This window comes from Macadamia integrifolia, chromosome 7, assembly GCF_013358625.1.
Source record: "Macadamia integrifolia cultivar HAES 741 chromosome 7, SCU_Mint_v3, whole genome shotgun sequence".
In the NCBI taxonomy this organism is placed as follows: Eukaryota; Viridiplantae; Streptophyta; class Magnoliopsida; order Proteales; family Proteaceae; genus Macadamia; species Macadamia integrifolia.
This window is the reverse complement of record NC_056563.1, coordinates 15405351-15422955: the sequence shown is the minus strand read 5'-3', so window position 1 is coordinate 15422955 and position 17605 is coordinate 15405351. Positions and strand designations below refer to the sequence as shown.

The window sequence follows — 17605 nt, the reverse complement described above, 5'->3', positions numbered from 1 at the left end:
CATCTCTGAACCATTGAAGAGAAATTCCAGAAGAATAAGGTGAACTTTTCCCTAGAATTTCCAATTCAGCACTGATATATTGCCATGACCTATGCATTAGTGATGATGGGCTGGGAGAGACAAGAGGAGCGTGCTTATGTTTGGATCCTTTCAAGTCCAACCTGCCACAGAATTGTCTGATTTTGCTTGGGTCAGCAATATTTCTGTATGGCAAGAGTTAATCAAACACCCACTACCAATATGGGCCCACCCAAATTTATAGAGTTGAATCTGTAATGAAGTGCGCACTCTTACTGGAACTCAGAAAGACCTACTCTTAAAGTTATGAACTTTGTAGGAATTTGCAAAATTAGGCAAATTTGGGCCTGATATTTCCTTCCTCTCACCCCTTGCTCGTTCACCTAAAACTGCATGTCCTTAATTTCATCAAATGGGCAACTAAGGTGGACTAGCTTCATTTGGTAAGGCAGTGCTCCCTGGAACTGCCGAAGCATAACAAATAGCGGGGTAGGGTAGGCCCAGGCAAGGATTGACATCCCGATCTTGAGGCCGGTTTTGACCAAGTCCAAAACCGAGGTAAGGGTCAAAGAGATCGAAACCTAGTATTTTCCGGGCAAAACTTGACGTGTCATGATGACCTCGTTCTTCAATTTTAAGATCTGTAAGTTCGTAAAATCATGATGGAGTCTCCACATGGGCTGGTCAAAACTAGTCGCAACTTAGTATTTTTCAGTCGAAATTACAAAAAAATGTGCCAATATGGTCAAAACCAGGTCGAAACTTGGTTTCAAGCTTTTGCCTCGGTTTCAAAACTCAGGTTCGACCGAGATGATGAACCATGCGCCCAGGTACTGGTCTTAGCGCTTACCTTGCGATGCTGTGGAGGACCTTGTCCTTAGCCCATTATGGGTAAGGCAGGTCTCAATCCATAGCGATCAATGGTACTAAACTATCAATAACATTTGGGTTGGGCGTTGGACCATTGGCTATGGGTTATGGGGTTATAGACTTATAGTTATAAACCTACTTGGGCTATTAGTTTTTTATTTTTTTTATTTTTTTAATTTTTTCTATCTACGACTCTCCTGAGCACCAGCCAGCCTACTAGACGTTAGTGGGGTCAATGGCCACCTATTCCTATATATACCGACCCCCTCACACATGCATACTACAGGGTTCGATCGATCCCACAACCTCCTGCTTGGCGCCGGTTCTTCAAGCCGAAGCTGCCACACTAAGCTAAGCTAGTGTTCTTCGGCTGTTAGTCAGTAGTTGAAAATACGTGAGAAATTTCCTGATGAGCCTACCTGGACAGGTAAACAGAGGTAAACAGAAAGCTTACAGGGCAAAGAATCCCTGCCCTTAGGAGGGTAAGATGGGTAAACGGGTCCCATTGGTAGCTTTAATAACAAGCCTAAGCCTTCCGCAAGAGCATGAGAAGTCATGCCCAGCTTGATAAGCAGAACCAAGTGTTAAAAAATGTATTGTGAACCATGAGTTGCGAATGATTGTGTTCAGCACAACTTACTTGGGAGAGCTTTCCACCCCATTCGAAACATTTGGCTGTGCAGTAGTCCCCAAATTTGGTTAGACATTTCCACATCTAGTACTGTGTATATTTTCACCATAATTTGATGTCTCCATGTCATAGATCTCAACATATTTGAAAAACCAAGGGAGATCGGATCTACAGTAAAACATTGAAAAGGCGTGAAATGATTCACCATATCAGGTGGCTTAATCAGAAAACAAAACTTTGCACCAGAAAAAAAATCTGAAAACAAAATCTTGATTCAGGGAAATAGGATAATGGGAGGACCGACTTAGAAGAAGAAAAGGGGAAGGAGCTAGGCTTAACAAGCAAACCATAACGCGCCATGAAAATTGATCAGTCTTAGCAAATCCACCAACAATTAAGGTAGTGATTCCAGCGCCTTCACTTCTAGTAACCAATCAGTACCCATACCAACTTTGGCTCCAGTAGTGAGAAAATTTTAATTTGATAGGACATATAAGACAATGAAAAAGGAAAACTATCAACATACTTAAAACTCAAACATGCAACAATACAGCAACTAGTAAACTATTCTACACCTAAATAGATCACTCCATATATAAAACCCATAGTATTTCACAACCCATAGGTACTTCAACTAGTTTTTGTATAACATTTCCAGCTGATGTTGCTTCATTGGAGCTCAATAATCCTAGGTCGTTTTTTGGCCTTCTTGTTATCTTGGGAATGATCTGGATCCATCTTTGGCTTTTGAAATTTGTCTGACAAGCATGATTCATTTTTATTGTCGTCGTTGTCATCATCATCATCACCACTGTCACTGTCATCATCACTGCATGATAAGTATGATCCACTACCGCCGCCTGCCAACAGACATGCTGATTGGGAGCTTGTCATTGCAGATTCAGCAGCAGCCAAAGCCTCTGGGGTGTGAAGATCAGCAACACCCAACAACAAATCCTGTACATTTGGCAGTAGCCCATATAAGTTATTGAATTCGTTGGCTTTATGACAGTACAAGGGAAGGGTAGGAAAAACAATTCACTAACCATTTCAATCAATTCAGTTTCATTCCCAGTGAGCACTTCAATATCATGGTCATTCTGAGATTTCTCCTGCATTTGAGCAGTTGTGGTTCTTAAGCATTAATTAACAGGTGAGGGATCAAATCATAATAGATGGATGGCTTCTGTTTATTTTATACCTGTGCATCAAGTCGCAGTCTTTTATTAGCTTCCTCCATAACTCCTAAGAAGTCCTTCACTTTTCCAAGGACTGAGGCAAATGCAATAAAGTAAATTAAATTTCAGAGAAGCACCAGATTCTTTAGGGGGTTATGAACTTTACCAGAAAACTCTTAGAGAAACTTTCCTTTTCCCTTTTAGAGAACTTATGTTGATGTTCGGGGCATTTCCACCAACCACACTTCAAAACATCTTCCCTGGTTTCTATCTATTAGTAGTACTTACTAGTCTGTTCACATCTAAAGCCCCTTCAAGGACGATGGAACACCACTATGACTCCTACATGATTTGATTGTTCCACCAAGTACATTCTTACATCAGAAATGATGGCGCTCAATGATTGTACCCCTACATCTCTTCCATTTAGCAAGTGTAAAGTACAATTACCACTAAAAGATAAGAAAAAAACTATTTTTTCCGAAAAATAGTTTCATACATTTTTTAAAACAGACATACATTTCATTTGATAAATAGTCAATTAAACTAAATCATTAAAGTATTCTTCCCACTCCAGAGACTTGCAATTTGGAAATGAGCTAAAGACACCACAAGAAGTCACCACAGAATCTATGAATAGTATAAAATCCATGAAGGAACAACATGCAGCAGATGTAATCACACAAGTCAACACAGGATTGTTGACCCAATGCCATTTCCAACTCAGTTTATCTACTAAGTGGAGAGGTAATATGCCTAGGTAATGTGCCTTGAGAGGGAAGGATATGAACATCCTAGAGGTTTCCTAGCTGCGAGATGGAGTCTATGAAAGTCCAAGTCCCCATAACCTTTCACCTGAAGTTTCCTTATGTGGGGGCTTACATAGCAAATCGAGAGAAAGAGTTCAATTAAACAACAGGTGTAATAAAGTGCACACATCCATTAACAGTTGAACTTACAAAAAAAAAAAATTACCTTCGCTCTTGGGAACTGAAGTCGTTGCAAGTTTCTCATTAGTGTGATGTGGCTTTGAGGTTTTAGAAAGCGACTCTTTTTTGCAAACTAGAAGGGTGGACTCTGCAGAAAACCAAGTTGATTTCAAGTAATTTATTTATTTTATTTTATTTTGGAAATGTAAAGAACATATCCAGAGATCATCACCAATAATGAAATGAATAACAACAACAATCACAATGATACGAGAGAGACCTAGGCAGGAGGAAGATTTCTCCCTTTCCAAGCTCAAAAGATCTTTACTTGTTGGCCCCATGAGTATGTTTCTGTGTTCTAATAACAGATGGTGAGTCTATTCCGATTAACTGCAGAAGCAAACAAGCAAAATATGAGAGATTCTTAAAACATGTCAGATTGAGCCAGTAGAATGCTCCATCAAGGGTCCAAATACTCCCTAGAGACAGAAATGAGTAAAGAACAACAGGTTTGAACCCCACAGAGGAAACAACTGCAGCCCGATCCCTTTAACATCTAAGAAAAAAAAAGCATATTAGTCTCTCTCTCTCTCTCTCTCTCTCTATCTATCTATCTAACTAACTAATATATGAAAGGACTTGCTTGAAGGAACAAGCCATGCAAGGTGTTTAGATATGTATGCTGCCAAAAAAAAAACACACACACACACTTACACATATATTAGAGAGCCTCTCTAAGTAAAGCTATTGAGAATGAGAACAAAATATTTTTAAAAGATGGTAAAAAAAAAGGTTAGTATGCAAGAGTGAATTTGTACATATCCCATGTTTCTCATTTTGGGAATGTCACAGATACATTCCTTCACTTCTTATTATTGAACAATATCTATCAAAGATCCAAACAACTTTAAAACAGTATAAAGACTGATATGTGATCCTAGCATCTGGCTACCATTTATCAATGACAATAGCATGCAAACCCAGTCATCCACATGTTAATAAACCCTGTACTGTTATGGTATTCAACTCTCATCCTTTAAAACTTCAGAACTACCTAATTTGTTTAACTAAAGAGAAAAATCCTCTCTACAACCAAATGGAACCTGTTCTTAGAAAGATCATCAATACAGTAAATGGGTATTTAGTTGGTCCTTGCACACTGGGGTATAAGGTGTTCAACCTTTGCTTAAGCACATTATAAGAGCTAATCTTTATGAATAGCTATGTTGCTTAACCACTTAAGCCACCACTTCCATATCTTGGAAGCCTTTATCAAGCTCTTAATGGATATCCAACAAATCAGAAAACAAAAACTCCAATATGACACCGTGAATCGTAGAGATTATGGTCCCTCTGACTCCGGGAAGAGAAGGGAGAGGGGAAGGAGGTCCAAGGGGACAACGAATGACCATGAACACAATTTCTGATTCTGTTAAGAGGGTGATAAGAAGAAATTATGCACTGCTACAAAAGAAGAAGGATATGATAAGGTACAGCATTCAATCAATCAAAAGGTTGCTATCACTGATCACTTTAAATTCCTCATAACCAAAATACCAATAGGCAGTTGTTATTAACTCAATTATATAATTTTTTTTTTTTATATTAATTAACCTGAGTTGTGGGACTTTATTTGCTGCCTCGCACAAGCGCACTTGGCATTAAAAAACTAAGATGAAAAACCTTTCAGTTTGAAAATCTTCTGAACCAGGGAATGGTATCGAATAAATTTTCAATGCAAATGAGCTTTGACTAATAGGGAAAAAATATTCAAGATATTTAGGGGAGGGGGATACCATTCAAATATATACTCTCGCCTTTAAAAATGTCAGATCTGTTAATTTCTTTGTATTTCAAAGAAACCAAGAGTTGGGGAATCCCAACTATCTTCTCTAACAGTGGAAGTTCATAGAACATGTGCAATGTGTGACTTTCCAAATTGAGAGAAAATATTTAGTTTATGAATACAACATCATCATGTACCTACTCTGTAATAGATGGATGTCGTAATTTGCAATAATTTATGCTAATCTGGATATCATGTAAATCTTTAAGGCACTTGCTTTTCAAATAAAAGGGAAATGTGAGAAAATTCTGCAAGTTCAATAAGTAACTGGATAGAGGAGTTTCTAACCAGAGAGCCTTCTTACTCTCTCAGCCCTAATTTAAACACCAGGAATCCAGTCTTCCAGTTCATTTACGAACTACAATTACATTGGGTATAAAACAAAAGAAACAAAAAATAAGTAAGCACTACATGAAAGTTGATCCAATCATCTAACTAACCTTTATCTTTCGAATGATCAAATTTTAAAACTTACTACCAAAAGAAAATCCCTTCTCCGTGTGGACTTGTAGGGAAGGGGAGATCGAAAAAAGAGACATACCCAGGTAACAAGAGCCTTCTATTGGGCGATTTAGGGAGTCACTACACAAACACACACCCACAAACAAAATTTTCTGGGATAACACAAGGGTCGATCATAGCATTCTTGGAAAATTTCAGACCCATATCAGTGAGTAAATAATTCTTCCCAGCAAGAGAGAGAGAGAGAGAGAGAGAGAGGTGAGAGAGACTCTTACTAAGTATGAATCAATAGCTGGTTTTCTTAGCTCTGTTCTGTAGACTTCGATAGCCGTTGTCGGTCGTGAGGCTCTGAAGACATCGATCAGCTCACTATAGTTTTATGCAGGGTTTTAAAAGCAGGAATCGATCCCTCACGATTCTGATTCAAATCGGATCCGAGTCGGTACCAAAAAGAACCACGGAACCGGGCCATTTCGATCTGAAAATCTGCCGATTCAGTTGAAGGAGTTTTCCGATACATGCGGAAAAAATCGTGATCCATCTTGGACGATTTTCGATCTAATTCATATTTTTTTTCTTTTTTTAAAGTAAAAACGAAATTTACAGATGAGCATGGTTTTTATGAAACAAAAAATCCGAATCTGTATCATATCCGTCAATCCATATCAATTAAGTATCAGTTGTGGTCAGTATCAACATGGATCGACCTATTCAATATTGATTCCTAAAACCCTGGTTCTATCAGTGTCTTGAGCTTTCTCTCTCCAACTGAAAAAAACATTTTCAACAAAATTTACCTACAGATTCCAATTTTAAACATTGAGCTTCTATATTCTGTTTCTATGATTTTCAGTGGATTCATGATTGATTAAGTTTTTTCTGATATTTAAATATATATTTTGTGCAATTATTTAAAAGAGGAAGAGTTTATGTATACCTTAGGTTTTCCTGAAGCTGGCTCAACCAATGAGAGGGTTAAAATGGGAGGGACATAGAAAAATTTTCCAAGGGAATGAGGAGAGAGATAGGCACAGATATGAGTATACCGCCAGCATACCCAATCTATTCCCTATTTTAAATTTTAAAATAAGATTCATCCTAGGTATAAATTCAATGATCATATTTTGCACTAATTTCAAAATTTTTTATGCTATTAACTTTAAGAAGTAAATATTATGCATTTTTTTTTTTGGCTTATTTTGAATTTTCTCATTTTTATGATATTTTGCATACGTTATAGGGTTTCTACAGGTAGAAAGCCTGGAAGGGCTTTTTCAATGTTTTCATCTTTTCTTAAAATTTGAATTTTCTTGTCTTATTTTTTATTTATATGATGTATATAAGAGAATGTCTTCACATGATTAGATTTGCTTATGTTCATCATTTACCATGTTTAGTGTGTATAATATTGTATTAATCTAATTTTACCTTTAGTGTGTAGTGCATTTGCTCCAGGTATATATGTCTTCTCCTATTTTCTTGTTTTATCTTTAAAGCAGATATATGTTTCTTTGTTTATAGTTTATGATGCGGCAGATTTTGATCAGCTGGATTCACCTGCAACAGCTGAAATTTCTAGAGTCCTGCATAAAAATAGTAAATTGAGAGCATTGGATTGGACCGGTGAAAGATAGTCCGATGCCTAAATCAGAAATCTTACTGCAAGTAAAACTTTATAGGCAATGGTCGATGGTTAGCTATGGAAAGTCCATAACTTGTAGATCTCTAATAAGTCAACGGACTCTTAGAGTAGATCTCACGAATTTTCCATTCTGTTGGTATTCACCCTTGATTTCTTACTATTAATTTGGTCCTGGATTCCTTATTTGGGGATTCCCCAAATGGGCAACTTCCTCGCCTAGCCATCTGATAAACTCTGTTGGAGATCTGGTGAGCTAGCCAGATTTGTTGCTCTATCAGTGCATGATTCGAAATTGGACCTTGAATGTCAGCGATGACTAAGCTAAGCAGAGGGCCTAGCCCAGTGTGATCAGGTCAGGGGCTCATCCTTAGGATGATCGTTCCCAAAATGTGGCTCGGCCCCAAGAAGGCTGATCAAAAAATGAGATCTCAGACCCTAAGGCACAAGGGGGAGAGGTCTTCCTAGGTTAGGGACAAGGAGTAAGCCATTCCAAGTCGTGCACATTTCTATGCACATAAGTGTACTTATCTAATTTCATCATATTATGAAATGTTATATTTCTTGAAAATATTTATTATTTTAACAAAAAAATATGAAACAGAAACCTAATTTAATCGGGTAAATTAGAGTGTCTAATCCCTTAGTTCACTACTTGACTCGAACCAATTTCACAATTGAATCTATTAAAATAGAATCAATGAGTTTTAATTGTGAGTCATAAACCTTGATAAAAGTGGCGACCCCTATTCCTTCTCTAAAAAATGAATTTGAGACATCAATTGCACAAAGAGTCTTTTGTAACTGAGATGCACCCAAATGTTGATGAATTACTTGCAAAGTGACAAATTGTAAATACACAAAGTTTACTAACCATATATTGTAAATTTAATATTTATATTACATGATTAAGGTACAAAATATCCCTTACATGTACAAAAATACATACATGGTCTCCTCTTGATGGGTTTAAGAGTTGTTGACTCTAGTTTTGGTAATTACATCATCATATGCCAATAAGTTTATTATTTAACTTCTTCAACCCTCCGCCCCACCCCAAACCCCCCCCCCCCCCCCCCAAAAAAAAAATTTGTCTAGAAGAACTTATGATGATGACAATAAATAATAACATAAACTATTGTCATTATTATCACATGTATAGTTGTTAATAATTACAATGCATTCTTTTTTAGAAGGGTGATGAGGGTTGAATGCTATTATAATTGGTGTCAAGATCAACTAATTATATGGTACTAAGCCCCAAAAATCAGAATCCCATAAATCAGCCCTAAGATAGGAAGCAAGATCATGGCTAGGACTGCAAGTCAGTCCACATTCAGGCTCAACTTTGAACCAAAATGGATTACATCATACACCACTTGGGTTTAACTGACCCAAAATTGTCAATTCCTTTTACCCCCTGTTTTTTTAGTCAATTCCCAAATAGGCTCGGCCCACTGACAACTTTATTTATAGGCACGTTTGTTTTAAAGCTGACAAACCTAATCATCTTAATCAACATTGAGTCAAGATAGTAAAACTCTTGTATCATCGTGAGATTGAAACAATACATCCATGTGAGAAAAGATTCTCCTGGCGATAGTGTGGGGATGCTTTTCCACATTTTTTTATTTTTTCTATTTTATGTAATTCGCATTGATGTTCTCTTTCCTCCTTTAACTAGATTAATTCTTTTATTGATGAGATCATTTCTTATGCTGTAATTGACATGTGATGAGAGATTCTTCTATATTGTTTTCATGATTCTTTCTTTTTTTTTTTCTTTTTTTTTTTTTTTTTTTTTTTGTAAAATGAAAGAACCTCAATATATATATATATATAATATTTTTTTTTTTTTTTTATTCCATAAAGGACAGGGGAACCAATAACTTTTGGTCCGATATTTCCACTCAGTGACCTAAAAGCCATTGGCCTATATGTGAGTCTGACATCAGAAGATACTTTCTCATAGGATAGGAATGCAGTTGAGGGAACTTTCTTTGAAAATTAAAGTATTACTAGATATAAAAGATCTTTTAGTAAAATATTAGCTTTAAGTGATCCTATTCTACCCAAGGATTAAAGTATTGGTATCGATCGTCGTATCGGTCGACCAAAATTAAGATACGTATCGGAGGGTATCGTATCATATCATAAATACACTAAGATACGCTAAAGATACACACATAAATAGATAGGAAACATTTTTTTAAACACTTTTGCATAAAGAATTTGTTAAAAAAAGCTATTGATAACATGTATTATGCATAAACACTAAATTGAGGGTATCGTACTAGGAATTCAAGGTCTGTAGATGTCCCATAAATGTAAAATCCTTGTTCCCAACCTTGATTTCCACTTTAGTTAGAGAGAAATATGGCTGACAGCAACTTTGGAACAAAAACCCTTCAAAAAATCGTTTTTTTCTGAAAAAATTACTCATATTGGCCATTATATGACCGTAGCGCCGATACGTATCGATACTCACCAATACGTACCGATATATATATATATATATATATCGATACTCACCGATACGTGTTGATATATACCGATACATATCGATCGATACATACCGATACTCACCGATACGTACCAATACATACCGAAACGTACATTTTACCTCAATTTTATATTTTTCATAGAGTCGTATCGAGACATTTCGTATCGTATCGATGTGTATTAGTGGTGTATTGATGCATATCGGTATGTATTGTAGGATATATATCGATACGAAATGATTTAAAAAATTCAATGTATCGTATCGATATGTATCGTATCGGTCAACTAAATTTAAGATACGTATTGAAAGGTATCGTATCGGTATCGAAAATACTTAAAACCATGATTCTACCTCATCCAAATTCAATGGGAGTGTCGCCAACCTACTTTGTTATTTCCCTAATACCCTCATTGAATTCTAGAAGCTTGGAACTTGGTTTGACTAAAATATAGTTGAGTAAATGAGTACGGCCATGTAAATACAATGCTTAGCACATTGTCATTTAGCACACTGGCATGCAGTTTATATTTGAAAAATAGACATTAGAAGTTTAGTGGATTGATTCGTGTCACATGGATGTATCATGTATGATAATTTTTTAGGGAATAAAAAACGTTGATTTTGATTTGAATGGTCTTAGAATGAGCGATTCAAATGCATAGAATTGGGATCACTTCAAATTAAATCATATTGATTTATCAATGAAATGACAATATGGTGGGAATGGAGCTGTCATTTGGATCACCCGTATTGGGTGATTTGGATCAGTACCGCCACAGGTTGATCACGTATCAATGGAATGGTATGGATAAAATAAAAATCAAAAATCAAATTTTAACGAAAATCAAGATTAAATTTGTCCATTCTATATCAATATCTTATCGACTTTCAAGGTGATCAATCCCCAATGCAATACCGTGCACTTAAACTATGCAAAACATGTCCACTTTTCTTTAAATTAGGTATTGCTTCTCCAAAATAAGGAAATTTTTCTCTAGCTTCTATGTTTGAACATGTGATTTTCTATTATATTCTCCATTGGCTGTATGTGGAGGCCAATACTTTAGCTTATAAAGTTTTTACTTTACCTTTTTTTTGGATAAAATTTATACTTTACCTCCCGTTCATGTTTGGTGATTAAACTTGTCTCTTGCTCTTTCTCTCTTTATACCTTTTTCCTTATGAAGCACTTTTACCAAAAAAAATTTTAATTAATTAAAATTATCTTATCTAAAATTATAATATTATATTAAATTTTTATTCCTTTTTCTTCTGGTAGGAATTTTTTATTCCTTTGTATATGTACGTCTTTGTCCAACTACAATTAATGAAAATAAATCACTTTTTATATTATTAAATTATTTAAAGGATTAAGTTTTCTTCAAATTTTGAGAAGGAAGAATTCTTCCACCACTGATTAAATTTGTTACCAAAAAGAAATAATTCTTAATTTGAAAAAGTGCATAACCAACTAAAGAACCAGCTAAGAAGAGTGCAGTTATTGTGTTTGTTCAGAGACTAAAGACCTTTCTACCTTTTTTTTTAGGTAAGGAGTAAAGACCTTTCTACCACATAGAGAGAGAGAGAGAGGGGGGAGGGGTGGTGGGCTGATGAATCCCCAAGTATTACTAAAATCCGTCCAATGAATGATGCCAGCTATGGTCAGCGAGAAATAAAGAAATAGGAATTCCCTTTGTTTCAGCCATGCATAAATTTCTATTTTTGCAACTTCTTCATGTATATATGCCCTCCACTTCTACTTGCCAATGTACTTGTCTCTACCGACACCACATGTCCTTTCAGAGGGATCGAGATCTATTGCAGTCAACGAATCTGGCGGAGGCGGTAGAGAAGACCTCGGATGCTAACATGTGTCATTGACACGTGGATGATCAGATCTGAAGCCCCCTCTTCTTCTTCTTCCGCTTCCTTCCTCTCTTCTTTGTTCGCTGGTGCTAATGCCTTTGGCTATAACCTCAAAGACGCCCTCGTTGCCCACCTTCGTTCCCTCAGCATCGAAGTCGAAAACATCGACATCGACATTGAAAAATACTATTCCCTCGATGAAGAAGTTGGTCGTGGCGTCAGCAACGCCGCAAACTCTGTCGGCACTGCCACCACTAAAATCCGTGGCATCGTTGCTTGTGGTATAGGCGTTGGTGTCACCATGTTCGCCAACAAATTTCTTGGTGTTTATGCCTCCATCTTTTTAACAATCGAAAAAGCTCGCAACGCCCGATCCATCAGCAATTGCAACGTTCTTGCCGTTTCTAGCATGAACAGTCCCTGAGACTAGCATTGAAATCCTCAATGTTTGGTTTGAAACGCTAGTTGTGCCTTGCATCAGGAAATTATTGGATTTATGGACTAAATTAATTATTTGAATTGATTAAATTGGTGAAAATCAAGTTATATGAACCGTTTCGATCCATTCTTAAGTTTAGGAATATATTGGTCCAACCCATTGTAGATTAAGGTTTTTGGTGCAGGACAGTATTATAAATACTGAATTTTAGATCTCTACACTTTACCATTAAAGTAAGAGAACCAAGGAGGTTTAAGGGGTTGTAGAAGATCCATAACCAAACTAAGAAAGAGAAAGTGAAAGTGACCAACATCAATCATCTTCAGCATAATAGGTGAAAGGTACAAATCAATACTCCATAACTTTATTAGATTTGTGTTCTTGTTTTACCTGTGTGGTTTCCTCAATAGGGTTTCAGACTCGAATTTATAGCGAGATCTAATAAGTGGTATCAGAGCTGACCACATGGGACAAGAATTGATTGAGATGATTAATAATGATTGTGATTATCCCAAATATTGGCATCGAGTTATTTTGAATTTAAATCTGATTTTTTCATATGGGGTTTTCATTAACACTTACATCAGTAATTGTAAGATCGAGAATTTATTCTATCTTATTTTGGTTTGAAATCCGGTTTTCATGAAGAGGGACTTTGGGTGTTTTGAATTGTAATCAAATTTCTAAATATAAAATGCATATCAGTTTTTATCAGCAATCATTATCAGAAACATAGTTACCGGTACAGAAAACGTTCATTGGGGTCGGGGTGACCAGTATTGACCCCAATTGCGGGCCTGCGACTGTGGCGGCTCTGTTAACCCCTTTTTTAGGGTATTCTTTCCCTATTTGTCGATATGTGGAAATATTAGGGATGAGGATCTAACGGGAATTTTGTGATTTTATTTTTAATAAAAGAAAAGTAATGTACAGATTTGTTGATTTGAAAAAAGGTGAAAGCAAAACATGAATTCGGTTTCTATTTTTGAAAAACCACCTTAAGAGGTCGATTTGGATTCTGATTTTGAAAACCACTTAAACAATATTTATTTTGTCTATACTGTACAAGTCATTAAAATCTTTATTATTTAACGATTTTTAAATGGCTGAAATAAAATCAAAGTAAATGGATTTAATTCGGATCAAAGTGAATCGCTCAGGGGTTCAATTTCGATTCGGCTTTGGAGTTTGGGCCTCAGACTTTTATTTCAATTGTTTAACTAATGATGGGTAAGCAAGGTAGAAAATATACAATTGACGAGGATAATGTCTCACGATATTATATGTATTGATGGTAAGTTTTTAAATTTTTAAGAAGGAAGAAAAAACTATAGACCCATTGATAGTTTTAAATCAAAATAAAACCCATTAAAGGGGTTCACTTGAACCATAGGCCACATCAAATCAATCAAATCAATCAAATCAAATCAGGATTAATGAATCGGGCCATGGTTGAACTAGTCGAGTCAACCTTAATACTCGAGTTGATCGGTGTTGATTGGAAATGTATTAAAAAAATAAATAAATAAATAAACTTAAAGGCTTGTTTGATTTTTTTGTTCATTTTGAGTTTTTATTTAAACTACTTTAAATGCCATTTTAAGGTTCGTTTTAAGATCAAATTGAAATTTGTTTTTTTTATATTGGATTCCTTGTTTCAGGCCACATGTAATGATCTAATTTTTAATATGACATGTTTATTAGAAATTTTATGTTGTATTTATTTTTAATCATTGAAACAAGAGGACATAAATCAATGCTTTGAAATATATATATATATATATATATGTTATTGGTTACCATGAAATTGAAAAAGGTTTTGTTAATATGAAAAATGGTGTAAGCTTCTGCTCATGAAGCTGCAAAGTAATTTTTTAAGAAACCATGAAAGGATGAGGTGAAATCCATAAAAAATGATACATCTTATTATTCTATAGTTTTCCATAGGACAGCAATGTAGGTGATATTTGTCCAAAGGTGATGTCATCAAAGTTAAGAAAATGACAGTAACCTAGAGGTTCCTAAGCCCAAAGGTAAGGGAATTTCAAAAGTTATTATTAATTTCACAGTAAATATGGATTTACAAAAGGACCAATGCATTCTTAGCCCAAATGATAGGAATGTAGTTATGGTTGTAACTCTTGTATGATTATTATTGTCCTAGTGACATATTTATATGTATGTTTTGAATATAAAGATATTCATTTTCAATGTGAAAGATATGATAGAACTGAGTGAAATCCACCAAAGTGGTACATTCAGTTCGATTGTATCTTCCCCAACAGTAAAGGTGATACTTTTTCAAAGGTTATATTATCAAGGTTTGAGGATAATTATCTATAATTCAAAAAGGGACATTAAATTAGAAATTTTTTAGTCCAAAGATGATTGAATTCCAAAGTTAATGTTGTTTTCACAGCTAAAAGAATAATATCAGAGCATCAGTTAATTCCTATCCCAAAGGATAGGGATACAGTTTTAGTTGTAACTCTTATTTAAAATATATTGATGGTATTACATGTTTTTATATTATGATTTATATTTTGAAATTTGGCATGTATTGTGTTATTGTTACTGCTGTGGTAGGATGGTCATTCCCTCAAGTTATGTATCTTCTATCCCAATGTTCACTAGTAACAACTATCAAAAGTTGGTGGATGAATTAGAATTGCATTTAGGTCTTCTTGACTTAGACTTGACACTTAGGGAGCTTAAACCTGAGCCTCTCATAGACTTGAGCAGAAGTGCTGAAAATATCAAGTTTAAGAAATGGACTAAAGCAAACAGAAAGTGTATACTGGTTTTGAAAAAGACAGTTCCTGAAATTATACGTGTAAACATAGAGATCAAAGACACTGTAAAAGAATTCCTAGATGCTATTAAAGCTAAGTTTTAACACAACAAGAAAATCGAGAAAATCACATTGATGATCAGGCTAATGAATACAAGGTATGATGGATATGGGAGTGTTAGAAAATACATTTTTGGTGTAGCTATTGATGCTGGTAAACTAAAGGATTTTGGAATACAGATCGATGAAGAATATATTGTACACATTACACTGAATACCCTCCCTAGTCAGTATAAGGTTATCCAGTCTACCTACATTGCACTGAAGGATGATTGGAACTTAAATGAGCTTATTTCCATTTGCACTCAAGAGGAAGAAAAATTAAAACAAATCAGGTTTGAAATTGCACATGCAACTTTTCACAAGGGAACTTCTGTTGGACCAAGCAAAAGGAACAAGAATTTTTCCAACAAAGGAAGTTTCAAGTCATATGACAAGACTAATAACTTTCAAGAACTTGACACATCTCAAAAGGCTCAGGATGAAGAGAAAACCAATAATGTAGAGTGTTTATGGTGCCATAAGAAAGGACATGTGAAGAAGTATTGTTTTATTTTCAAGAAATGGTTAGAGAAGATGAAGAATTCTGGGGCTGATAAGCAGGATGATGCCAAGAAATGGTGAGGTAGACTGATCACCAGTAGTTAGGATTTCTCTATATACAGTTATTTGAAATGCTTAATTAGTGGGAGCTCTGGTTTTGTTTAGTATTTGTTTATGTTTTGAACCTTAGCCCATATGTTTTAGGGCACAGTTTGATGAATTATAGTTAAGTTTTAGCATTTATATTATGCACAATTATTTCTTTTATTATTTGGTTTATGGTTTCATTTGAGAATGTTTGTATTTGTCACAGTTCAAAGGCAATATTTGTCACAGTTTATAGGCGAAAAGTCACAGTTAGATATTAATCACAGATCAAAGACGAATTGCCACAGTAAAGGTTAATATCACAGTTAATGACCGTCATTGAATGACAACAGTGTAATTTGAGGGTACGTCAATGTTTCCATGATAGTATCCCATATAGATTTGTGTTGAGAAACTTACTTATGTTTGTAATGACAGAAAGTTGTATATCGTATATTGAGATGTATTTTCTACTATTGTTCGATGTGAGTGATTTTTCAACTGAATCACAGTAAGAGTGGTTAACGTAATGAGATTCTATGGCCACACTAATTGAAAGACATTCTTATAATTAATAAAGCTCAAGTGGGAGATTGTTGGATTTATGGGCTAAATTAATTATTCAGGTTGATTAAATGGGTGAGAATCGAGTTGCATGAACCGATTCAGTCTACTCTCAAGTTTAGGGATATGCTAGCCCAACCCATTATGGATTAGGATTTTGGGTGCAGTACAATATTATAAATACTGGGTATTGGGTCCTTACAGTTATTATTCACTCCTCCCCACTTTACCACTAAAGTGAGAGAACCAACAAGAGAGCGAAAGTGGAAGTGACTAACATCAATCATCTTTAGCATATTAGGTGAAAGGTACAAATCGATCTTCCATCCTCCATAACTTTATTAGATTTGTGTTCTTGTTTTCCCTGTGTGGTTTTCTCAATAGGGTTTTGGACTCGAACCCATATGGAGATCTAACAGAAATGACCCATGGCCCCAAGAAATAGAAAACTTTCTTGACGAATCGATCTCCGAGATGTTGAAGATGCTTTACACGGAAGAGAAAAAGGAAGAAGAGGGGACTCCCAGATCTGACCGTCAATGTGTCATAGGTCCATGTGTTGGCCTCCGAGGTCATCTTTGCCAACCTCTGCCAGATTCACTGGCTGTCGAGGATCTCGATCCAGAGAGGGTCTTCAAGTGGACTCCGATCCTATGTAATGCGCATTGGAGGAATATCCTGTATGCTACATTAAAATGGTAGGAGAAAGCATCATAGGGTTTCAATCGTCACTTTGTAGAGAAAACACATGCTTACATATAAACTATCTTTGTCCCTCGGATTGGAATCATCTAAGCATCCGGTGAATACAGATCCTGTTTAGACGGATATCAGATTCACAAATAAGCGCGTGTTCTCCATAGTTTTGTCGGCTGTTCACGTGAGGCTGCGTTAAAAATCGCTGTAAAAGAGCAAGTGAAGGGTGAGGCCCGTGAGGGGCGGTTAAAATTCAAACGGTTAAAAGTTGAAAAAAAAAAAAAAGGGTTGGTTAAATTGCAACCACGTAATACTTGGGATCCCAAACCCTCATACGGAGAGTCGATCCCATGACCTCCTGAGAGTCGAGAAAGATCTTTTGGTGCTTCTAGGAAAATATCTGGCTGTCGTTGTGCTAGATATCATGAGCACCTGCTGACATGGCAACACGTTGATGACGATGACACGTGTAAAAGTGAAGCC

At 35.7% G+C, this 17605-nt stretch overlaps 1 protein-coding gene across 2 annotated transcripts; it reads right to left on the bottom strand.

Moving 5' to 3' along the window:
* Positions 1–1984: 1984 nt before the first annotated feature.
* LOC122084057 (unconventional prefoldin RPB5 interactor 1-like) lies at positions 1985–6363 on the bottom strand. Of its 2 annotated transcripts, none has more exons than XM_042652077.1 (6): positions 6210–6363; positions 3907–4016; positions 3673–3774; positions 2721–2791; positions 2566–2631; positions 1985–2476 (listed from the first exon to the last, which is right to left on the bottom strand). In XM_042652077.1, the coding sequence occupies exons 2-6, from the start codon at positions 3965–3967 to the stop codon at positions 2189–2191; spliced, it is 588 nt and encodes a 195-aa protein (XP_042508011.1). In that variant the 5' UTR covers positions 3968–4016; positions 6210–6363; the 3' UTR covers positions 1985–2188. The 2 variants fall into 2 exon arrangements, with proteins under 2 accessions (XP_042508011.1, XP_042508012.1); XM_042652078.1 differs by lacking the exon at positions 6210–6363 and adding an exon at positions 6014–6181.
* Positions 6364–17605: the final 11242 nt, after the last annotated feature.

What these genes read in the sequence shown, in the direction of transcription:
- LOC122084057 (XM_042652077.1), bottom strand. Translation starts at nt 3,967, where the DNA reads ATGGGGCCAACAAGTAAAGATCTTTTGAGCTTGGAAAGGGAGAAATCT. An exon ending in TTCAGTTCCCAAGAGCGAAG is followed by an intron (nt 2,792 to 3,672) that starts GTAATTTTTTTT and finishes CATTTGCCTCAG; the next exon opens with TCCTTGGAAAAGTGAAGGAC. An exon ending in GACTGCGACTTGATGCACAG is followed by an intron (nt 2,632 to 2,720) that starts GTATAAAATAAA and finishes GCTCAAATGCAG; the next exon opens with GAGAAATCTCAGAATGACCA.